Here is a 23,278-nt window from a genome sequence, read left to right as displayed (position 1 = left end):
AGTTGATGTGCTTTGACTTCAAACATGGAAGAACTGCTTTCATAGCAAATTAGATCTTTCAATTCATACAAAGAATCTGACATCTACACGCTATATCTCCTCATATGTTTCTCGATGTTAGCTCTAGTAATTGTATCCTTCCATGGGATCTTTATGATGTTACATCGTCATCTTCTCCCCAGGTCCCTACAATATCGGATCCTCTCAGTGGAGATCTTCTATATAAGAGGATTTTCCTGATTGACCCTCAAGGATGGATAGAGACAGGGACAAGATGGTGGAGAGGATATTACACCTCACCCTAGAGATCCTCTTCCGGCTTACTGGAGAGGTGAGAGATTCTGATGACATCACATTACATCATTCTTATCTATGGGAATAACAGATGGACAGAACTGGAGAGGTGAGGACTCTGGAAATGTCTGTAGTGAGATTTATTAATGTGTCTCTCCATAACCAGGATTACACAGTAGTGAAGAAGACCTCTAGTGACCGCTGTCAGGACCCTGTGTCTGAGGGATGGGGAAGACCCCTGAGCCCAATCACGGGGCCTCCACCTCACCCCCCGATACATGAGAACATCAATGACCAGAAGATCCTAGAACTCACCTACAAGATGATTGAACTGCTGACTGGAGAGGTGACACTGTTGGGAATGCTGGGACATTATACAGTAACGCTATGAAGGGATCGGGGGGATGACGGTATCATTGTATCTGTCAGGTTCCTATAAGGTGCCAGGACGTCACCGTCTTTTTCTCCATGGAGGAGTGGGAGTATTTAGAAGGACACAAAGATTTGTACAAGGATGTAATGATGGAGGTTCCCAAGCCCCTCACATCACCAGGTAATAGACTGGTCTAAATACACACGGCCTATAATTATCTGTATGTAAAGAATTAATTAAGTCCCTGTATGTGTTTCCTCCAGTTCTATCCAGTGAGACCACAACACCAGAGAGATGTCCCCGTCATCTTCTTCCACAGGACTATAAACAAGAAAATCCCAATGTTCCTCAGGATCATCAGGTAGATGGAGAGAAGGTGTCATGAAATCTCCCCTCTGAAGTTTAGACGGCTGTAAAGGTCTTGTGTTCCGTTTGTTTTATCAACCAATATTAGACACTAAATACAAAAAAAGACAGTTTGCGCTCTGATAATGCTAAAGTATGGAAACCATGAATGTGTGAACATGGACCTGCATTACTGCTAAGGAAAATCTAAGAAAAATGAGATATTTAGCATATAGAAATGGCCATTTTAACCCAGAGAGAGGCTTCAGAATAGCGTTAGGTACCCAGTTACGAGATATGCCGTGAAGGGGCAACTGGGCAGATATACAAATGGCCATTTCTATATGCTAAATATCTCATTTTTCTTAGATTTTCCTTAGAAGTAATGCAGGTCCATGTTCACACATTCATGGTTTCCATACTTTAGCATTATCAGAGGGCAAACTGTCTTTTTTTGTATTTTATGTCATGTTCAGTAATCCGTCAGGTCGATGAGGCTGAGTGCAGGCAGTCTTTTTTGCCAATATTAGACACTGACACATTATTTGACACATCGACACTTTCCAATACGAACCTTTCTCAGAAATTAGACCTCTGACCCCAGTTTTAGTTTGAATCCACATTAGAATAGGAAGATTGTGCAATTTGAGCTACTTCTACAAGGCACAATCATCAGTGCTATATTAGCCAGGACCATTACTTTAATAATTACCAAGTTTCTTGGGGATTTTAAATGTGGTGGTGTCTAGAGTATACTGAGAATTTTGTGATTGAGGAAAAACATCAATTGAAAAGGGACCTTGTAGACAAACACAACTTTTGAAGTAAGCTATCAGTAATGGTTCTGAGGAACATGTGATGCCCAGCCAAGTATATTGCAGCTGAATACAGCTCTGGTGTCCAACAAATGTGTGCAAATTTGCTAGTTGTTATTTAGCATAGATGGGGCTATAGCAGCAAATGACCAGTTTCAGTACCATTGTTGTCTATGGGAAATAAACAGAAAAAACTTGATTGTGAAAAAAGTTAAATCACTTAGCAGTAGAAAACATTGTCTGGTCAGATGAATCCAGATTTCTGTTGCCCCAGACTGATGAAAGAGTCAGAATTTGGCAGCCAATTTTTAGGCTACATTCACATGACCGTTCCGTTTTTGCGGTCAGCAAAAAAAACAGTCCGTTTTTTCACAGATGCATCCGTGCGGCATCCATGTGCCTTCCGTTTTTTTGCGGACCGCAAAAAACGAAAGCAGCTAGAAAGATAAATAGATGGGTAGATATAGAGATGGATAGATATAGAGATAGAGGGATTGATGGATGAATGAATGGAGAGGGATAGATAGATAGATAATAGATGAGAAAGACATATATAATGTTCCACACCCCTGCATATTCTAAGCTGGCACCCTTTAGTGACTTTCATGTGGCACTAAAAGGTGCTTAGCATTATATTTAGCCAAAAAATAAATAAATAATTAAAAAAAAACGACGTGGGATTCCTCCTATCTTTTGTAGCCAGCTAGGGTAAAGCAGACGGCTGCAGCCTGCAAACCACAACTGCCAGCTTCACCTTGGCTGGTAATCCAAAACAGAGGGCACCCCACGCTGTTATTTTAAATTAAATAAATAATTTAAAACAAAAAACGTGGGGTGCCCCCCAAATTGGATTACCAGCCAAGGTAAAGCGGACAGCTGGTGTCTGGTATTCTCAGACTAGGGAGGTCCACCGTTATTGGACACTCCCCAGCCTTAAAATAGCAGGCCACAGCCGCCCCAGAAGTGGCACATCAATTAGATGTGCCAATCCTGGCGCTTCGCCCCAACTCATCCCGTTGCCCTGTTGCGGTGGCAAATGGGGTAATATATGGGGTTGATGCTAGATGTTTAATGTCACCTGGCATCAAACCCTGGAGTTTGTGATGTCATGGCGTCTACCAGATACCCGATATCACCAACCCAGTCAGTAATTAAAAAAAAAAAACAACAAAAAAAGTTTTATTTGAATAAACACTCCCCAAAACATTCCCTCTTTCACCAATTTATTGAAAAGAAGAATCAAATCCGGGTCTGGCGTAATCTAATAAGGGGGTCCCATGACGATCCATACCATAGTCACTGTCCCAGTCAATAAAGAACAGAATGTTCCCCATTGGCTGGGAGAGTAGTGCAGTGACCTGAGCTAACATCAATAGGTCAGCCCAGGTCACTGCAGGGGATGACGAGAGCGCTGCTGTCAGGAGGTTAGATGAGATCATTACCTGCTGTGATGATCTCCTGCTCTCCTGACGTCAGCGCTGTCACTGATTTCCATTGTCCGCCGCGTTCACAGCGAAGAATCGCGGGAGCCCGTGACGTCACCGCTAGTGACAGTCTTGGGCTGCCCGTGAGACGTGATGTGAGAACGCGGCGGGCATAGAAGGCAGTGACAGTGTTGACGTCAGGAGTGCAGGAGATCATCACAGCAGGTAATGATCTCATCTAACCTCCTGACAGCAGTACTCGTCATCCCCGCGGCTGCCCGCACTGCAGTGTGAGAAGCTGCTGATACTGAAATGCGGGCAGACACTGACACACTGCTGTGCGGACAGCTGCGGGGCTGGCAGGGAGCGGGACCCAGACTTGCACGGGCACCCAACGGAGGTCACACGGAAGTGCTTCCGTGCGGCTTCCAGGGATTTTGCAGGCCCATTGACTTGTATTGAGTCACGGTCCGTTATTACGGAACAGAATAGGACATGTGAATGAGTCCTTAGTGTGTTGGATGTGATGTAACATTTTTTTTTTAACATCCTGGGTTTTCTGATTCCTGTGGATGATTGTTTGGATAATAGAGCTTGGGCGTCGCTCCATGGTATCATGCCCACAGGGGCGTGATTCCACGGAAATATGCAGACGTCCATAGGGCAAGGCGCCGCCCATGTGACCACATACCCTGCTGTTTACATACGAAATATGAAGGTAATAAAACGTTTTTTATTACTTTCATATTATACAATTTTACAACACAGGAATGGGTAGGGAGGTGTAATTAGGGCACACATGTGTCTGCTGATAGGTCAGAACGCATATTCTAGGTGACAGGTTCCCTTAAATGCAGCATTCCACAATGGTCGTATAGTCATGGACAGCTTCCGCGGCCTTCACTATCTCGAAATCATTATCTTATAGAGCATATCTTGGAGGAGGTAGAACAGGTTGTTATACTGGTATTATTAAGTTATTAAATTGCTTTAATTACTTAGAAAGCATGAATATAAGCAAGTTTGAATTGACTTGCTTTTTCTGTCTGCTGTCATTCTCCTGCAATTAAAGCGTTTATCTTTCATTCTGTACAGCTAGCTTCCATAGAGCTCAGCCACCATTTTTTGGTATGGGGAAGTACCAAGCAAACTGGAAGGGAAACCCTGTGTCTAGGGAAGGGGGAGATGGTGACCCCTGACCAAGCCAACCGCGGGACCCTGGGTTTCCTCATCACCCTAAATAGGTTCCGCTCCTATGCGCCAAGCCGTATATCTGACCCTAGGCTCACCCTGATCTGGACCCAACACAGGGAGCGGATGGGATGAGCTCTTCGTCAACCCCACTAGGCACTAAAGGACACACCGGGATAACAAACAAGGGAAAACAACAAGCAACTTATCTTTAGTTGACTCAGGGAGACATTCTGCAACAACCACCAATATTATCCAGATGTATGCAAACTGCCTGCTTGCACTGAACATTTGATAAATATGTATCATATATTACCAGCACCGAGTAATAGGAAGTGCAGGCATATAAATACTAGGGAAGTACTGATGAACAGCCGTTGACAGGCTGAACAACACCACAGGGTCCTAAAAAGATGAAAATGAAGCAGGAATGATAGAAGGTCAGGGAGCAGTTTGTGCAGCCAAACGCTGTGACCTTCTATAGCTGGAGACTACAAGACTGTCTGTCACCTGTGACACCCAGTTTGACAATGACTGTTATCATGTCATGTTTGGTCATCATATTAATTTAGGATCTTTTATATTCTATGTCAACTCACTGAACTTTCAATTTGTCTGTGGCTTATAATATTTGTTTCAGGATGAATATGTAACCCATATTAATACTACAGAGACATATGTGAGGGGAGATGAGAGGTGTAAAGAGGAGATTCCTACAGATAACTGCACAGGTGAGTAGTGACCACTAAATGTAGAGAAGTCACAGATTTTATTCAGTCACTGGCTTGTAAAATTATGTGTTGAATTTCTTATGCGGGCGTCACACGAGACGATATATCGTGCGATATGTCGGCGGGGTCACGTCGTAAGTGACGCACATCCGGTATCGTTTGATATATCGTAGCGTGTGACAGCTACGAGCGATGGTGAACGAGCAAAAATACTCACCTTATTGTTGCTTGTTGACACGTCGCTTATTTTCAAAAAGTCGTTTCTTCTTCTGCGCGCCGGTTATTTATCGTACCCAAGGCAACACACATCGCTCTGTGTGACACCCCGGGAACGATGAACACAGCTTACCTGCGTCCCACCGGCAATGCGGAAGGAAGGAGGTGGGCGGGATGTTTACGTCCCGCTCATCTCCGCCCCTCCACTTCTATTGGCCGGCCGCTATGTGACGTCGCTGTGACGCCGAACGTCCCTCCCCCTTCAGTTCAGGAAGAGGATGTTCGCCGCCCACAGCGACGTCGCAGGGCAGGTAAGTGCGTGTGACGAGGGTAAACGACTTTGTGCGCCACAGGCAACTAATTGACCGTGACACACAAACGACGGGGGCGGGTGCGATCGCTCGTGCGATCGCACGATAGATCGTCTCGTGTGACGCCCGCATTAGGATTTGTTCAGAGATTTTTTAAGGTAGATACTTAAAAATGTTGCACTTAAACAAAATAAACACTTGATTACATTGTTTTTTATAGTGGTTTCTCCTCTACAGCCAGAGCACACTTCCGAGCTGCTATAGACGTGATACTTTTGTATTTACAGTCCTGTCTAACACCGGACATTGTGCTCAGTGAATACCTCTAAATATACTTTTACAGCATGTTATTGTCATGGATTAAAATTCAGGACCAATGATAATGTAAGACAGAGACATTACCAGTGAACCTCAGGATGCACTGTCATGTACGAGAATTTTCTGAGCTTAAAAACCTCAATGGGTTTCTTCTTTGCAAGCATATTGTAGTGGTCCATACAAATATCTCTATATGCCAGTACAATATACCGTATTTTTCTCACTGGATTATAAAACACACCCCAAATGTAGAGGGAAAAAAGGGGGTCCGTCTTACAATCCGGTGGTGTCTTAGGGCTGCTTCTCACTTGCGAGTTTCTCGCAGTAGAGCAATGCGAGAAAAACTCGCATTGGAATCGGACACATGATAGTCAATGATTCAGCTCGCATTTGCGTTTTTTTTTTTTTTCTCAGTCCAAATCGGACTGAGAAAAAAATAGCAGTATGCTGCTTTTTTGCGAGTTTCTACTGCGAGTTTCTCCAATTTAAGTCTATGGGAGCGTGTAAATAATCGGATGTCACGGGACGGCACTCACACCATCCTAGTGACATCCGATTTTCTAAATACATTTCTCGCATGTTTCCTAAAACACTGGAATCGAGTGATGTCTCCCAATGTCTGTCAATCACTATTCTCTGTCAGTCGGTCTCTCTCTGTCGGTCCGTCACTATCTCTGTCCCTCTCTCACAGTCTGTCGGTCATTTTCCCCTCCTCTCTCATACTCACCGATCCCCGATCACCGGCGCGGCGCTGCACGGCATTCTCACTACTCCGGCGGCTTTTACTATTTTGAAAAAGCCGGCCGCTCATTAAACAATCTCGTATTCCCTGCTTTCCCCGCCCACAGGCGCCTATGATTGGTTGCAGTGAGACACGCCCCCACGCTGAGTGACAGGTGTCTCACTGCACCCAATCACAGGAGCCGGTAGGCGTGTCTATACTGTGCAGTGAAATAAATAATTAAATAATTAAAAAAAACGGCGTGCGGTCCCCCCCAATTTTAATACCAGCCAGATAAAGCCATACGGCTGAAGGCTGGTATTCTCAGGATGGGGAGCTCCACGTTATGCGGAGCCCCCCAGCCTAACAATATCAGTCAGCAGCCGCCCAGAATTGCCGCATACATTATATGCTACAGTTCTGGGACTGTACCCGGCTCTTCCCGATTTGCCCTGGTGCGTTGGCAAATCGGGGTAATAATGAGTTAATGGCAGCCAATAGCTGCCACTAAATCCTAGATTAATCATGTCAGGCGTCTATGAGACACCTTCCATGATTAATCTGTAAGTTTCAGTAACTAAACACACACACACCTGAAAAAATAATTTATTAGAAATAAAAAACACAAATTCCCTCATTACCAATTTAATAACCCCCAAAAAGCCCTCCATGTCCGGCGTAATCCACGGACCTCCAGCGTCGCTTCCAGCATGAAGGTGACAGGAGCTGCAGCAGACACCGCCGCTCCTGTCACCTCCACGCAGCAACTGAGGTGAGTAGCGCGATCAGCTGAGCTGTCACTGAGGTTAATCGCGGCCACCGCTGGATCCAGTGGCGGCCACCGGGTAACCTCAGTGACAGCAACCTCAGTTGCTGCGTGGAGCTGACAGGAGCGGCGGTGTCTGCTGCAGCTCCTGTCACCTTCATGCTGGAAGCGACGCTGGAGGTCCGTGGATTACGCCGGACATGGAGGGCTTTTTGGGGCTTATTAAATTGGTAATGAGGGAATTTGTTTGTGTTTTTTATTTCTAATAAATGATTTTTTCAGGTGTGTGTGTGTGTGTGTGTTTATTTACTATTTACTGTAATTTACAGATTAATCATGGAAGGTGTCTCATAGACGCCTGACATGATTAATCTAGGATTTATTGGCAGCTATGGGCTGCCATTAACTCCTTATTACCCCGATTTGCCAACGCACCAGGGCAAATCGGGAAGAGCCGGGTACAGTCCCAGAACTGTCGCATCTAATGTATGCGGCAAGTCTGGGCGGCTGTTGACTGATATTGTTAGGCTGGGGGGCTCCGCACAACGTGGAGCTCCCCATGCTGAGAATACCAGCCTTCAGCCGTATGGCTTTGTCTGGCTGGTATTAAAATTGGGGGGTACCGCACGCCGTTTTTTTTAATTATTTAATTATTTATTTCACTGCACAGTATAGACACGCCCACCGGCTGCTGTGATTGGGTGCAGTGAGACACCTGTCACTCCGCGTGGGGGCGTGTCTCACTGCAACCAATCATAGGCGCCTGTGGGCGGGGAAAGCAGGGAATACGAGATTGTTTAATGAGCGGCCGGCTTTTTCAAAATAGTAAAAGCCGCCATAGCAGTGTGAATGCCGTGCAGCGCCGCGCCGGAGATCGGGGATCGGTGAGTATGAGAGAGGGCTGCTAACTTCAGTCACTCCGGGGATTAGCAGTCACCGGTGAGTCCTTCACTGGTGACCGCTAATCAGGACGCGACACAGACAGAGCCGCAGCATGACAATGAAGTCGGGTGAAGTTCACCCGAGTTCATTCTGATCGTACGGCTCTGTCTGTGTCTGCTGTCATCTGCCATTCAGCTCTGCTACATGGTTGTCTGTGTCTGCTGTTAGCGGCCATGTAGCAGAGCTGAATGGCAGATGACATAGTAAAAAATACGCATTACACACGCATTACACACGCTAGTAAAATCATTAATTTATTCAGAAAAAGCATCGCACTTGCGTTGCACTCGGACCTAACGTGAACTACAATCAGCCGAGTTTTTTTCAGCCCAGTCGGACCGATTTTACTCGCATAGATGTGTTTCCACCCTTACTCTGAGTGTGCGGCATTGGTGGTTGGGCGGGGTCACAGGAGGCAGGAGCAGTGGTGGAGTAGGGCGATGCTGTGGGCAGTGCCCCAGATGCTCGCAGCAGGTGCAGTGAGGCAGGCAACTTCCAGAAACTGTCGGCGGTGCAGACTTCATAGAAATGGCACCCAGAGTTTGCACGTGCGCAGATGGAGTTCTGGAATTAAGTTCTCATCTGCACACACGCCACATCCGGGCACCATTTTTCTTAAGTCCGCTGCTGAGAGTGGGCTGAAGGCTGCGCGTGCGCAGATGAGATCTTGAGCCGAGAGCTCCATCTGCGCACGCGGCGACTCTGGGTGCCATTATTTGAAGTCCACAGCACCAGCGCACACTGCCTCAGCACCAGCACTCGCGGCCCCAGCACAGCACCCGCAACATTGCTCCTACAACCCCTCTCCACCATCCCCTGTAAGCAACTTTCGGATTATAAGACGAATCCCTCATTTTCCTCCCAATTTTTCAGGAGGAAAAGTGTGTCTTATAATCTGAAAAATACAGTAAGCCCTGAAAAGTAAATTATCAGAGATTTTTTTTTTTCTACAAAGTTACTATTAAAAATAAAGCTGCAAAGGGGGCGTGGCCTAACTCAGTATGTGGGTCGAAGCAGATCCTGTAGCTCCTGCCAAGCATCTAGAAAATCCATAGGGAAGAAACCCAAAACCCAAAAAACACTCTCAGAAGTCATAGGCTGCAGCTGGACGACCCTCTGACCCTCCTGACCTGATTGCATTGCTTACTGGCACAGATATGACAAGGAGGGGGCCGAAAAAGCAGGTGGGAGAAGTGGAGGAGCAGAATCAAGATGGTGCCGTGGGCAGCATGGAGCAGAGAAAAGATAATGGTGCAGATGCTGAGGAGATCAGAAGACAGGCTGCAACACGGCTGGAGCGTTTTGCCAGGCAGGAGAGCGGTGCCCATCACAGAGAGACAGTGAGAGGTGAGCTGCAGATGAATATGGGACTTGCAGACAGCATGGTGCTGAGTGAAGGAGGGGGGAGGGGTGAGAGCAGCGAGGGAGCTCAGGCCTGCATGGCAGAGACAAATCCCAAATCTCAGGCAGCACAGCTAGGAGAGCTGGCAGGCACACAGAATATCCCTGAAGAGCCCACACAGAGACATCCTCACAGCAGTAACATACCTCTCAACCATCCCGGCATACCTCCCAACCGTCCCGGATACAGCGGGACAGTCCCTCTTCTGAGCCTTTGATCCCGGGTCCCGCCCGTGAGGCTGTTTGTCACGGCTCCACCCACCCACTGTAGCCCCGCCTCGCTGTTTCTCCCTTCTACTATTCATTACAGAGCCGAGCGCGCACCTACTCCTGTGACTGCTGCTGAGGTATGAATCACCCCCTGCAGCAGAGCGACCCCCCCCCTGCAGCAGAGCCCCCCCCCCCCCTGCACCAGAGCCGACCCCCCCAGTCCCGGAGCCTGCGTTTCTCTGCAGCTGTTCTCTGACTCCCCGTGTGCGGCTTCTCACTGCTGCAGACACGCGGGGAATCAGGAAGCTGAGGAGACCGTGCAATCAGCTCTTCTCTCTCCTGCAGATAGCACTGGCCAGTAATAACCTATGCAGAGTGACATCTGCAGGCTTCTATTAGCTTACCGATCAGTGGTCTCCTGCCTGTGGAGCAGAGCTGCTGGGTCCTAGCTTCCCAACAACTTCAGCTCTGCTTTATCCTGGCTCCCCTACCAGTTAAAGGGAACATGTCAGCAGAAATTTCACAATAAAAATAAAAGATTCCCCTCTGCAGCTCCTGGGCTGCTTCTAGAAAGGTTCCTGTTGTTATTGTGCCCCCTTTGAGACCTACAAAAATACTTTATGAAGTCTTACCTTTTTGTATGCAAATGTGTTTTTATGGTCACGGGGGCGGGCTGTCTGGCGTCCGTTATTCCCCCTCCTGCCGCTTTACGCAGTCCCCCATTGCTCATTTACATACACAAGGACGCCTTCCTCATGTAACTGTCCTCCCAAAGTTTTGCGCATGTGAACGCTTTTTCAGGTGATTGCGCAGGCACGAGATTATGGGCGGCGCTGTGATTGTCATCAGCAGCGTTAACCAAGTACCCGCCCATAATCTCGTGCCCACACTTTTCCCTCTGACTCCACCGTTATGCGCAAGTGCTGGCCATATGAACCATGTTACCTATTACTGCTTGCACGAGATTATGGGCGGGTACTTGGATGACTTTGCTGATGACAATCACAGCGCCGCCCATAATCTCGCGCCCATGGTAATAGGTAACGTGGTTCATATGGCCAGTGCTTGCACATAACGGTGGAGGCAGAGTGAGAAGCGCGGGCACGAGATTATGGGCAGGTACTTGGATGACGCTGCTGATGACAATCACAGCGCCGCCCATAATCTCGCGCCCATGGTAATAGGTAACGTGGTTCATATGGCCAGTGCTTGCGCATAATGGTGGAGGCAGAGTGAGAAGCGCGGGCACGAGATTATGGGCAGGTACTTGGATGACGCTGCTGATGACAATCACAGCGCCGCCCATAATCTCGCGCCCATGGTAATAGGTAACGTGGTTCATATGGCCAGTGCTTGCGCATAACGGTGGAGGCAGAGTGAGAAGCGCGGGCACGAGATTATGGGAAGGTACTTGGATGACGCTGCTGATGACAATCACAGCGCCGCCCATAATCTCGCGCCTGCGCAATCACCTCAAAAGCGTTCACACTTTGCACAGTGCTTACTCCCGCGAGAGTGGCACTGGGCATGCACAAAACTTCAGGAGGACAGTTACATGAGGAAGGCGTCCTCATGTATGGAAATGAGCAATGGGGGACGGCGTACAACGGCAGGAGGGGGAATAACGGACGCCAGGCAGCCCGCCCCCGTGACCATAAAAACAGATTTGCATACAAAAAGGTAAGACTTCATAAAGTATTATTTTAGGTCTCAAAGGGGGCACAATAGCAACAGGAACCTTTCCAGAATTCATCCCAGGAGCTGCAGAGGGGAATCTTTTATTTTTTTTGCTAAATTTCTGGTGACAGGTTCCCTTTAAAGGGAACCTATCAGGTGCAATCTGCACTCAGAGCCAGGAGCAGTTCTGGGTGTATATTGCTAATTCCTCCCTAACTGTCCCTGTATACACCAGCATAGATAAAGGCATCTATAGAAAAAGTATTTTTAAAGAGCTTATATCTTATGCTAATTAGCGCGGGGACTAGTCCCAAGGGCGTTACTTCACTTGGCTAGTCGGCTCATATAGCGTGTTAGTACTCACACAGGGGCGTAATAACATGCTAACATGCTATGCGAGCCGACTAGCCAAGTGAAGTAACGCCCTTGTGACTAGTCCCCGCGCTCATTAGCATAAGATATAAGATCTTTAAAAATATTTGTTCTTGATCTCTTTATCTATGCTAGTGTATACAGGGACGGTTAGGCAGGGATTAGCAATATACACCCAGAACTGCTCCTGGCTCTGAGTGCATATTGCACCTGACAGGTTCACTTTAAAGGGAACCTGTCACCAGATTTGGGGCCTATAAGCTGCGGCCACCACCAGCGGGATCTTATGTACACATTCTAACATGCTGCATACCTCCCAACCGTCCCGGATACAGCGGGACTTTCACGCTTTACGTTGTTTGTCCCGTTGCCACGGGCGGGACGGCCGGCTCCCGGGCTCCGCCCACCCACTCTCTCTCCGCCTCCCTGCTTTTCCCTCCTACCATCCTAGTAGACGTGGCATAGAGAGGAGCGCTGCCTGTGCTGCTGCTGGTACAGTAAAATCTCTCCAGCGCTGATTTCCCTCCCTCCCCCCTCACCCCCTGCCGCCTGTCTGTGCGGGCGCCCCCCTGCCGCCTGTCTGTGCGGGCGCCCCCCTGCCGCCTGTCTGTGCGGGCGCCCCCCTGCCGCCTGTCTGTGCGGGCGCCCCCCTGCCGCCTGTCTGTGCGGGCGCCCCCCTGCCGCCTGTCTGTGCGGGCGGCCCGCCGCCTCATTGTGCGGGCGGCCGGCCGCCTCTCTCTGCGGGCGGCTGGCCGCCTCTCTGTGCGGGCGGCCCGCCGCCTGTCTGTGAAGGCGGCCGGCCGCCTGTCTGTGAAGGCGACCGGCCGCCTCACTGTGGCTGCCTGCGTGTCCGTGCTGGAGGCCCGCCGGCTGCCTGCGTGTCCGTGCTGGAGGCCCGCCGGCTGCCTGCGTGTCCGTGCTGGAGGCCCGCTGGCTGCCTGCGTGTCCGTGCTGGAGGCCCGCCGGCTGCCTGCGTGTTTGTGCTGAATGGGTGTGGATGGGGAGTGTATATGGGCGTGACTGTGAAATGGGTGTGGTTAGGGGGCGTGGCCTAAAAATTTGCCGCGGCGCGCGTAGCGCGCCGCAAACTTTGTCCCTCTTTTCCTTCTTTAAAAGTTGGGAGGTATGCAGTAATGCTATGCAGAGTATGTATTACTGAGGTGACCCAGCAACTGGGGAGCCTGAGAGAAGACATGGCATCCATGCGGCACAAGCTTCATGAAGTGAAAGAGAGAACAGGAGAGGTTGAGAAGAGAGTCAGTATCATGGAGGACCGCATGGCAGGATCTGACAGAGACGGGCAGCGTGCAGCACATCAAATCGCAGCACTCCTAGCAAAAACGGATGACCTTGAAAATAGATCAAGGCGTAACAACCTGAGAATAATTGGCGTTCCAGAGAAAGTGGAAGGTACATCCCCAACTGAATTTTTTGAGGAATGGCTGAAAAGTAAAATTGGATCTGAGCATCTAACCCCTCTATATGCGGTGGAAAGAGCCCATAGGGTTCCCACCCACCCCCTGCCTCCTGGACACCCACCGCGACCTGTCCTGGCCAAAATACTGCACTACAGAGACAGGGATAATATCCTGATGTATGCCAGAGGACACCCGGACCTGATCATCAATGGCTCCAAGATATCCATTTTTCCAGATTACTCCATAGAAGTGCAAAAGCAAAGAGCCAAGTTCATTGACATCAAGAGAAGGCTGAGACAACTGAACCTGGTATACTCCATGATGTACCCGGCGAAACTCAGAGTGGTAGCTGGAGGAATAGTGCACTTTTTCCTGGATACTAAGGAAGCGCTAAGATGGCTGGATAGCAATGAACAACGCTTGCGGAGGGAGGGTCGTGAAGGGGAAGCTGGAGACTGACTTTTGGGGACACCCTACCTCTCATCGCATGCAGTGGTGTAGAGGAAAAATACTATGCTATGGTTGCCGGGGAGGAGTTCCTGTTTGAAAATTTTAAAAAACATTTTTTTTTTTTGTTTACCTCGGCAATCTAAATTTAAATCTACATTTAATGGACTCTAGAGGAAAGGGGTCTGCAAACACCACTGAGGATGGGAGGAAATGGAATCCTGGCTATGGAAAGGGACTTTCCAACTCATACTGGACTCGCAATGCATAAATACTGAATTAATTTTTATTCTCCCCCCCTCTTTTTTTTTTTTTTTTTTTTTTCTTTTTCTCCCCTCTCACTCCTCTTATTCCACCCTGTCTTCTTCTTATACTACTTTTCTCTTTCTCTTCTTTGTTTTACCCACTTCCCCTCCCCCTTTCTTTCTCCCCCCTTTTTTTTTTCTCCCTTCTTTCCTGTAACTTGCTTTCGTTCTTCCCCCTTAATATTAAAAAAGGGGCATTGTGAGAATATGGCAGGACTGCAATACTGATCAGATGGACAGCCGAATACCGTGCACGACAAACAGGCGGGGTCCGTCCCTCCTTCTGGAGGTCCTGGTTCTGGTGTTATTGATAGTTGATAGGGCCCTGTCCGTCGTAAAAGAGGAAACACGATAAAAGATGGACACGGTATCTGGCAGACTTGCCAAGGCGAACATATGCTCTCCGTCCCTGATACAAAGGGGACTGGTGGCAACGATGTGTTACTATGTTTATTGTTGTGGGGGGTGTTTATATTGGGGGGTAGGGGGAGGGTGGGTCTGCGACAGTCTCATTTGGCCTATTAAGGAGCTCTGGGAGAACGAGAATTTTGTCAATTAATCATATGGCGGGACGCATTAAGCTAATTAGTTGGAATGTTAGGGGCTTAGCCTCTAGCATCAAAAGGCAAGCAGTATTTCAATTTTTACGCACAGAAAAACCTGACCTAATTTGCTTGCAGGAAACACACATGACACCGGAGAAGCTGCATCTACTGGATAGAAGGTGGCTCAGGGTGGGGTATCATTCTACATATTCTGCATACTCCAGAGGGGCCAGTATACTAGTCCGCTCAGGCGCACGGTTTGCATTTCCAAAGGTCATCGTGCATAAAGATGGGCCGTATGTATGTCTTTCCTGTAGGCTGGGGACAAGAGCCGTAGTAATTATATCCCTATACATACCTCCGTCATATTGCAGCAACCTACTTCACAGTCTGATAAATTTATTGGCAGACTTTCCGGGGGTTCCCTTTATGATAATGGGAGATTTTAATAATATTCCGAATTCACATTGGGACAAAGGGAGACATGAGGTACGCAAAATGGGGGTAACTATACACCATTCGGTAATTTGCTTAAAGAAACGGCGCTGATTGACCTGTGGAGGACTCGGCATCCAGAAGTGTATCAATACTCCTGTTATTCGGCTACGTTCTCATCCCTGTCGCGCATTGATCTGGCCTTGGGCAATGAAGCAATGCAAGGTTTGGTAGTGGGTACTAAATACTTCCCCAGGACGGTATCAGATCATTCGCCCCTGTGTGTAGAAATAGACCTGGGGGAACAACAAGACCAAAACAGACCCTTATGGAAATTAAATCCCTTTTGGTTACAATTAGTGGAAGAAGGGGGGGTATTAGTGATAGTTTAAGGGAATACCTTAGGTTCAATGAAGGATCAGCATCTATTGGAATGGTTTGGGAGGCAATGAAGGCGTACTTGAGGGGATTGTATATAAGGGGTATATCTAAGGTAAAGTCGGAGGCAAGAAGGCAGAATCAGCTTGCGTTTCAGGAATTGGGGGAGGCGGAAGATGCTTTAATATCAGACCCCATGCCGGCGGCAAAAGCTAGGATGAAGGCAGCTCAAAAGATGGTTAATAGATTGACCATACAGGCAGCGGAGAGAAAGAAAATGTTCCAAACCATGCAGTCCTTTGAGAATGGAGAACGGGCGGGTCACCTATTATCAGTGATAGCTGCGGCACAGAGGGAATCGACATATATTGCACGGTTACAGTCAGTAGATGGGGCAGTTGTCACGGACACCTCGGGGATCCTAAAAGTACTAGAAACATTCTACTCTGATCTATACTCAGTCAAGGTGCACCCGGAGGCAGGGGAGGTGGATGAATTTCTATGCAGAGCTCAGGTGCCAGTCCTCTCAAGGGAATCTAGAGAGTTACTAGAAGAGCCATTTGACTTAGAGGAGTTAGAGCTAGCTCTGAGTGATATGGCGAATGATAAGGCGCCGGGGGTAGATGGGTTTCCGGCTGAAGTATATAAGCAACATAGGGAGGTTTTACTGCCGGTGCTGCTTAAGGTATATAATTCATGTCTGGAAAGAGGAGAGCCTATGCCGTCTATGCAGGAGGCAATAATTGTGGTGCTCCCTAAAGAAGGCAAAGACCCGGGTTTGCCAGCCTCTTACAGACCGATTTCACTATTGACGGTAGATGTAAATCTCCTGGCTAAGATGCTTGCAAATAGACTCACCAAAGTCATTACATCCCTAATACTCCCAGATCAAGCAGGGTTTATGCCCAACAAATCCACGGCAACTAACCTCAGGAGACTGTACCTGAATATGCAGATACCGGCGGAAAATAAGGGGAGGCGGGTTATTCTCTCCCTAGACGCGGCCAAAGCCTTTGACAGTGTAGAGTGGGGGTACCTATGGGCTACGATGCGATCAATGGGGTTTGGGGAAGTGTATATTAGGTGGGTGCAGCTGTTGTACTCTGCTCCTACTGCAAGAATTAGGGCAAATGGCAGCATGTCAGAAAGATTTTCTCTCTATAGGGGCACAAGGCAGGGGTGCCCACTGTCCCCCCTGTTGTTTGCTATCGCTATCGAACCACTGACGGCGGTGATGCGGCGGGATCCTGGTGTAGTGGGTTACCGATATGGGAGTGTGGAGGAGAAAGTGGCCTTATATGCGGACGATTTATTATTGTTTCTGGCAGATGCAGGGAGTTCCTTGGAGGCGGTAATGAGGGTCATATCTAACTTTGGAAGGATATCAGGGCTCACGATAAATTGGGACAAATCGGTTTTGATGCCACTAGATGAAACGCCTTCTAATGTAGTGGTGACTTGTGCTCCGGTTCAGGTGGTGTCAGAGTTTAAATATCTGGGAATTATGATATCCAATAAACTGACTGACTATGAACGTCTTAATCTCACCCCCCTTTTACTTAAGTTCAAACAAAAGATTCTGGCCTGGTCCAAACTGTACCTTTCGGTGGTGGGGAGAGTCAACTTAGCTAAAATGATACTAATGCCCCAACTGCTCTATGTGCTCCATAACGCCCCGGTATGGCTACCACAAAATAGGTTCTATAAAATAAATTCTATTTTCCGAGGCTTAATCTGGGAAAGGAAGCGCCCACGGATGAGGTTAGAATATTTACAGAGACCAAAAGACGAAGGGGGACTGGCTCTACCTAATCCTTGGTGCTATTACTTAGCTGCCCAGAGCCAACACATGGTGGGGTGGGGTGTGACAGGTTTGGAGACCTCGGCGGGGAAAATATTACAGTATGTGATCGGAAAAGGTCCTCTGCTGGCAAGTCTGGAGGCGGGAAAGTTTCGTCCACACTCTGCATTATATCCTACTATACAGTTGATAGATAAAGTATGGGGTAAGATCAAACAGATGAGACAGGTAACCGGGTTCAGTAGATATACCCCCATGTGGGACAACCCCAACATTCCGGAATTTTTATCCCTTAAAGAATTTGGGCAATGGAGGAGAATTGGTATCTGGTACCTCTCCCAAGTGATGGATGGAAACATATTTAAGACTTTTGAAGTACTGCTAAAAGACTTCCCACTGGGACATAGTATGTTTTATAAATACCTGCAGCTACGTCACGCATTTGAATCGCAGAACAGAATTAGGCTGGTTTCACACTACGTCTTTTTAACATCCGTTGAAAACGTTATTTTAGCGGAAGTACGGATCCAGTGCAAATGCGTTTTCATTTCAATGCATTTGCAATGGACTCGCGTTAACATGCGTTCACCTGCGTTTGCGTGCGTTATAGTGCGGATCCGGTGACTTGCAGTTTTTTAACATGTTTCAAAAACGCTACTTGTAGCGTTTTTGAGCTGCGTCAAAATACTGCAAGTCACCGGATCCTGACTAAACAGCACGCGAACGCAGGTGAACGCTGGTGTGCTGATAGGCAGGATCCTGCTTTTGTACTGAGCATGCCCAGAAAGTACTGAGCATGCCCAGAACCAGTCTCGCGTGATCTGTCTATCTCTCTACTCCCTCCCTCACCCTCTCTCTCTCTATCTCTGTCTTTCCCCCTTCCTCCCCTTCCTCTCTCTCCCACCTGAGAGCTGCGGACACTCGTAACCAAGGTAAATATCGGGTAACCACTTCTCTTAGTTACCCGATGTTTACGTTGGTTACGTGTGCAGGCAGCCCTGCTCCTAGCAGCTGCAGACACTCGTAACCAAGATAAATATCGGGTATCCAAGGCCGATGTTTACCTTGGTTACCAGCGTCTGCAGCTGTCAGAAGCCGGCTCCCAGTCTAGTTCCCCTCACTCCCGATCACATGACTCCAATGCCCGCCCCTAAACATCCAGTGCAGGATCCTGCAAAATAACAGATGCGTTTGCATACGTTATTTGCTGTAAAAGCAGGATCCGTACTTCCGCTAAAATAACGTTTTCAACGGATGTTAAAAAGACGTAGTGTGAAACCAGCCTAACACCAATTGTTATACAATTAGATAGTGTAATTAATATATTAGGGATGCAGAGAGGGATGGCAGGATGTATATCGATGGTCTACGGGGGACTTCTGTCCATGTCGGTTGGGAGGCAACAAATTGGGGCATATGCAAGGTGGGTGGAAGATTTGGGAGAAATTGGGGAGGAGAAATGGGAGTCTATTTTGAAATATGTCATCAAAATATCTCTGAGCGAGGCAAAACGGCTATCGCAATTATATGTTATATACAGAGTATATAGAACCCCCGTGTGGATGAAGAAAGTGGGAGTGAGAACAGATTCCAAGTGTCCAAAATGTACTGTGGAAGAAGCAGGGATCATGCACATGTTGTGGGAATGCCCGTGTTTACAAGGGTTCTGGATCACAGTGTTAAATTTAATTCAATCAGTGATGCAAGTGGACCTACCCAGAAACCCGCTGGTGTGTGTGCTGGGCTATGTGGATGAAGTGGGGGTGGATGAACAAGAGAAACTGGCAGTGGCACGATTGTTGTATGCAGCAAGGAAACTAATTGCCTTGTATTGCCTATCTGAAAAAGCACCGACACGTAAGGAATTTGTTGAAAAAGTGAATTATATTATTTATATGGAGAAAAATGTTTATATTAAAAGGGGAAGGAGAACGCAATATGAGAAGATCTGGAGCAAGGGGCTGGATTTTCCAGGATTAGCGTCATTTGATCTACTGAAAGATATATATACTGAGGTGTATATATATATATATATATATATATATATATATATATTATACTAAAGTCCAGGGAAGGTGGGGGCAGCTCTGGAGCGCTGCTGGGGGCTGGTGAAAGCTGTGGGCGGCAGCGTTAGATCTCCTGCTCCCGCGCATATAATATGCACTGCCGGTGTCCATCACTGTGGTGCTGAAACTGCACCGTGGTGATGGGCTGGGGCAGCTTCGCATATTATATCTGCCTGCGCCTCCTTTGATGGCACATGGCCCCCCCCTGTGTTAGATATGGCCCCCATGCTGCTGCCCATAGTAAAATAAAAAACTCTTTATTTACCTCCTCCAGCGCTCATCTCCCGGTCTCTCTGCTGCCGCTGTAATCAGGCACGCAGAGATATGACTCTGCTGTGCCGATCACGTGACTGGCACCGAGAACCAGGAAGTGCAGGAGATCAACAGCACGGAGGGAGACACGAGGGAGGACAGCACTGGAGAAGGTAAAGTAAAGTGTTTATTTTCCTATGGGCAGCAGCATGGGGGCAATATCTAACACAGGGGGACGTATGCCATCCATAGGAGGCCATGGGCAGCACAAGGGGACGTGTGCCATCCATAGGGGGCCATTGGCAGCACAGGTGAATGTGTGCCATCCATAGGGGGCCATATCAAACACAGGGAGAGATGTGCCATCCATAAGGGGCCATATCAAACACATGGGGAGGTGTGCCATCTATAGGGGGCCATATCAAACACAGGGGGAGGTGTGCCATCCATAGGGGGTCATATCAAAATCAGGTGCGTCTTATAAAGCGAAAAATATGGTATGTTTAATTGAGGACTAAAGCCTCTTTTATGAGCCGTTACTGAACGTATAACTGGATATGATTGGTGTCAGGCACAGTAACACATGAAACTATGGAGAAGACCGCTTTAGAAGAGTAGTGAACAATTGAATAATCACAAGCTGGTGGATTAATATAATTATTTTTCACTCCTTTATGGTCTACTGTCTTACGCAGTGGATCATTGAATTGCATTGCAATTGGTATGGAAATGTTATAAAATTTATACTAAAAATATTAATTAAATTTTAGCGAACGTTATTGAAAAATAATAAAATCGGTTTTATTCTTGGCAGATGACTGTACCAGGAGATCAGAGAGATATCTGATATTTTCAGATTTTACAGCAGATGATTATGATACTACACCAGATATATGTGAAGAACATGCCATTATCCCAGATAAACCTCCAGTCCTTCAAAGAACACACCTTTCATGTGATCCTTTTCAACAGGTCCTTTTTTCTGCTTCATCAGATGCAAATATGGAAGACAAAATTCACAGAAGAGCCTTTCAACCTGAAATAGCTCACACTGAGGAGATGCCATTTTCATTTTCAGAATCTGAGAAATATTTTGCAGAGAAATCAAACCTTGTTAAAAACCAGAGAAATCACACAAGGGAGAATCCATTGTCATGTTCAGAATGTGGAAAACAGTTTAATGAGAAATACCGACTTGTAGCACATCAAAGAGCTCACACAGGGGAGTATCCATTTTCATGTTCAGAATGTGGAAAACAGTTTAGTGAGAAATACCGACTTGTAGCACATCAAAGAATTCACACAGGGGAGAAGCCATTTTCATGTTCAGAATGTGGAAAGCAGTTTAGCAAGAAATACCAACTTGTAGGACATCAAAGAATTCACACAGGGGAGATGCCATTTTCATGTTCAGAATGTGGGAAATGCTTTAGTGAAAAAAAAAATCTTGTTGCACATCAGAGAATTCACACAGGAGAGAAGCCATTTACATGTTCAGAATGTGGAAAATCTTTCAGTCGGAATTCAAATCTTATAACACATCAGAGAATTCACACAGGTGAGAAACCATTTTCATGTTCAGAATGTGGGAAATGTTTTATAAGTAAACCATATCTCATTTCACATATGAAAAATTCACACAGGTGAGAAACCATTTTCATGTTCAGTACATGGGAAATGTTTTAATCAGAAATCAAATTTCAATATACATCAGAAAACTCACACAGGGAAATAGCATATACTTTTTTTTAATCAATTAATTGACAATATGTACAAGAAAAGAATAGAAATTATGGTCAAGTAAACACGTCTACAAGAGAAAAGCAATGTCATGTACTGTAGATATCTATAAAGACCCCAATTCCACTGAAGTTGTCTGTGAAACAATCCCATATCATCAGGCTTCCTCCACTGAATTTGACAGTTTCTTCAGTTTCTCGATCTGTTAGCCCCATTTTCCCTTGTATCTTCCAGACCCATTTGCACCCATCAGAGCCTAGTCAATTGACTTTTGGCTTATCGCTCCAAATGACCTGTTTTCAATCCTCTACTGTCCACTTTCCATACTTCTTTGCAAACTCGAGCCAACGCTTCTTATGATGATATTCAAGTTGAGGCCGTGTCGCCTTTTTTTAGGCCACCATTCTAGACTTGAGTAATGTGCATTGCATGGTGCTTGCATGGACGTTTGTGACCTCACTATTATGAAGCATACGAGCTACCTCCATTGCTGTGTTTGTCATGCCACAACTCATAGACCTTGTTGTTAGCCCCATTTTCCCTTGTTTCTTCCAGACCCATCAGAGCCTAGTCAACTGACTTTCGGCTCATCACACCAAATGACCTGTTTCCAATCTTCTACTGTCCACTTTCCATACTTCTTTGCAAACTCGAGCCAACGCTTCTTATGATGATATTCAAGTTGAGGCCGTGTCACCTTTTTTTAGGCCACCATTCTAGACTTGAGTAATGTGCATTGCATGGTGCTTGCATGGACGTTTGTGACCTCACTATTATGAAGCATATGAGCTACCTCCATTCCTTTGTTTGTTGCACCAGAACTCATAGACATTGTGATGAGCCGACTTTTTGACTCCGATATTTTGCCTGAACGTCCACCTCTTGGCTCTTGAATGGATGGATGGAGTTGGATGGCACTCATATGATGGAGTTTGCAATTTTCTTGGCCGAGAGACCGTTATCAATGTGTTGGATAATGCTGTTTCTCTTTTTTTTGGCAAATCTTCATGACCTTTCGCTTGGGACCATAAGATGCACCCTGGTTTTAGAGGAGGAAAATAGGAAAATAAAATTTTAAGCAAAAAATTTGGTCATGACACACTGTTATGGGGCGAGGATCTGCTGCTGACACTGTTATGGGGGTAATGTCCCCAAATTCTCTGCTAAGGTACCCCATCCTGGTAATGATTTTCGTGCCTTGTATATACAGCATTTGTCCCTCATCCTGGTATAACCCACATCCTGCTATATACCGTCATCGTGGCATATGACCGCATCCTGCTATATACCCCATCCTGGCATATGGCCCCATTTTGCTATATACCCCATCCTGGCATATGGCCCCATACTGCTATATACCCCCATCCTGGCATATGGCCCCATCCTGCTATATTCCCCCATCTTGCTATATACCCTTCATCCTGCTATATGCCCTCATCCTGCTATTTACCCCCATCCTGCTATATACCCCCATCCTGCTATATACCCCCATCCTGGTGTATGGCCGCATCCTGTGGCACATAAAAAAATAAACGTTCATACTCACCTTACCTCACTCCCTGCAGCATCGCTCCTCCTCCCGTCTGTGCCAGCAGCAGCACTGCTGACCTGTGTGGAGCCAGCTGCGATCCCTGCAGCACCGCGATATTCTCCTATCTGTGCCGGCCGCGGCTGCGTGTGGACACGTGTGCACAGTGATGACGTCATCGCTTTGAGTACCGCTAGTCTCCACACACAGCCGCGGCCGGCAGACAGGAGAACATTGCAGTGCTGCAGGGATCGTG

At 47.1% G+C, this 23,278-nt stretch overlaps 1 protein-coding gene across 1 annotated transcript; it reads left to right on the top strand.

The window, feature by feature from the left end:
* Positions 1-186: 186 nt before the first annotated feature.
* LOC142312055 (uncharacterized) lies at positions 187-22,895 on the top strand. Its single transcript, XM_075350933.1, has 6 exons — positions 187-331; positions 461-640; positions 724-847; positions 931-1,028; positions 5,083-5,173; positions 20,569-22,895. The coding sequence occupies exons 1-6, from the start codon at positions 254-256 to the stop codon at positions 21,399-21,401; spliced, it is 1,404 nt and encodes a 467-aa protein (XP_075207048.1). The 5' UTR covers positions 187-253; the 3' UTR covers positions 21,402-22,895.
* Positions 22,896-23,278: the final 383 nt, after the last annotated feature.

This window comes from Anomaloglossus baeobatrachus, chromosome 5 (assembly GCF_048569485.1).
Source record: "Anomaloglossus baeobatrachus isolate aAnoBae1 chromosome 5, aAnoBae1.hap1, whole genome shotgun sequence".
Classification (NCBI taxonomy): Eukaryota; Metazoa; Chordata; class Amphibia; order Anura; family Aromobatidae; genus Anomaloglossus; species Anomaloglossus baeobatrachus.
The sequence above is the reverse complement of the archived record's forward strand: the minus strand, read 5'-3'. Positions and strand labels throughout refer to the sequence as shown.

Excerpts from the sequence above, each read along its gene's own strand:
- LOC142312055 (XM_075350933.1), top strand. The coding sequence starts at position 254 with ATGGATAGAGACAGGGACAAGATGGTGGAGAGGATATTACACCTCACC. Across the intron at positions 848-930 it reads CAAGCCCCTCACATCACCAG|TTCTATCCAGTGAGACCACA; the intron begins GTAATAGACTGG and ends TGTTTCCTCCAG. Across the intron at positions 5,174-20,568 it reads TCCTACAGATAACTGCACAG|ATGACTGTACCAGGAGATCA; the intron begins GTGAGTAGTGAC and ends TATTCTTGGCAG.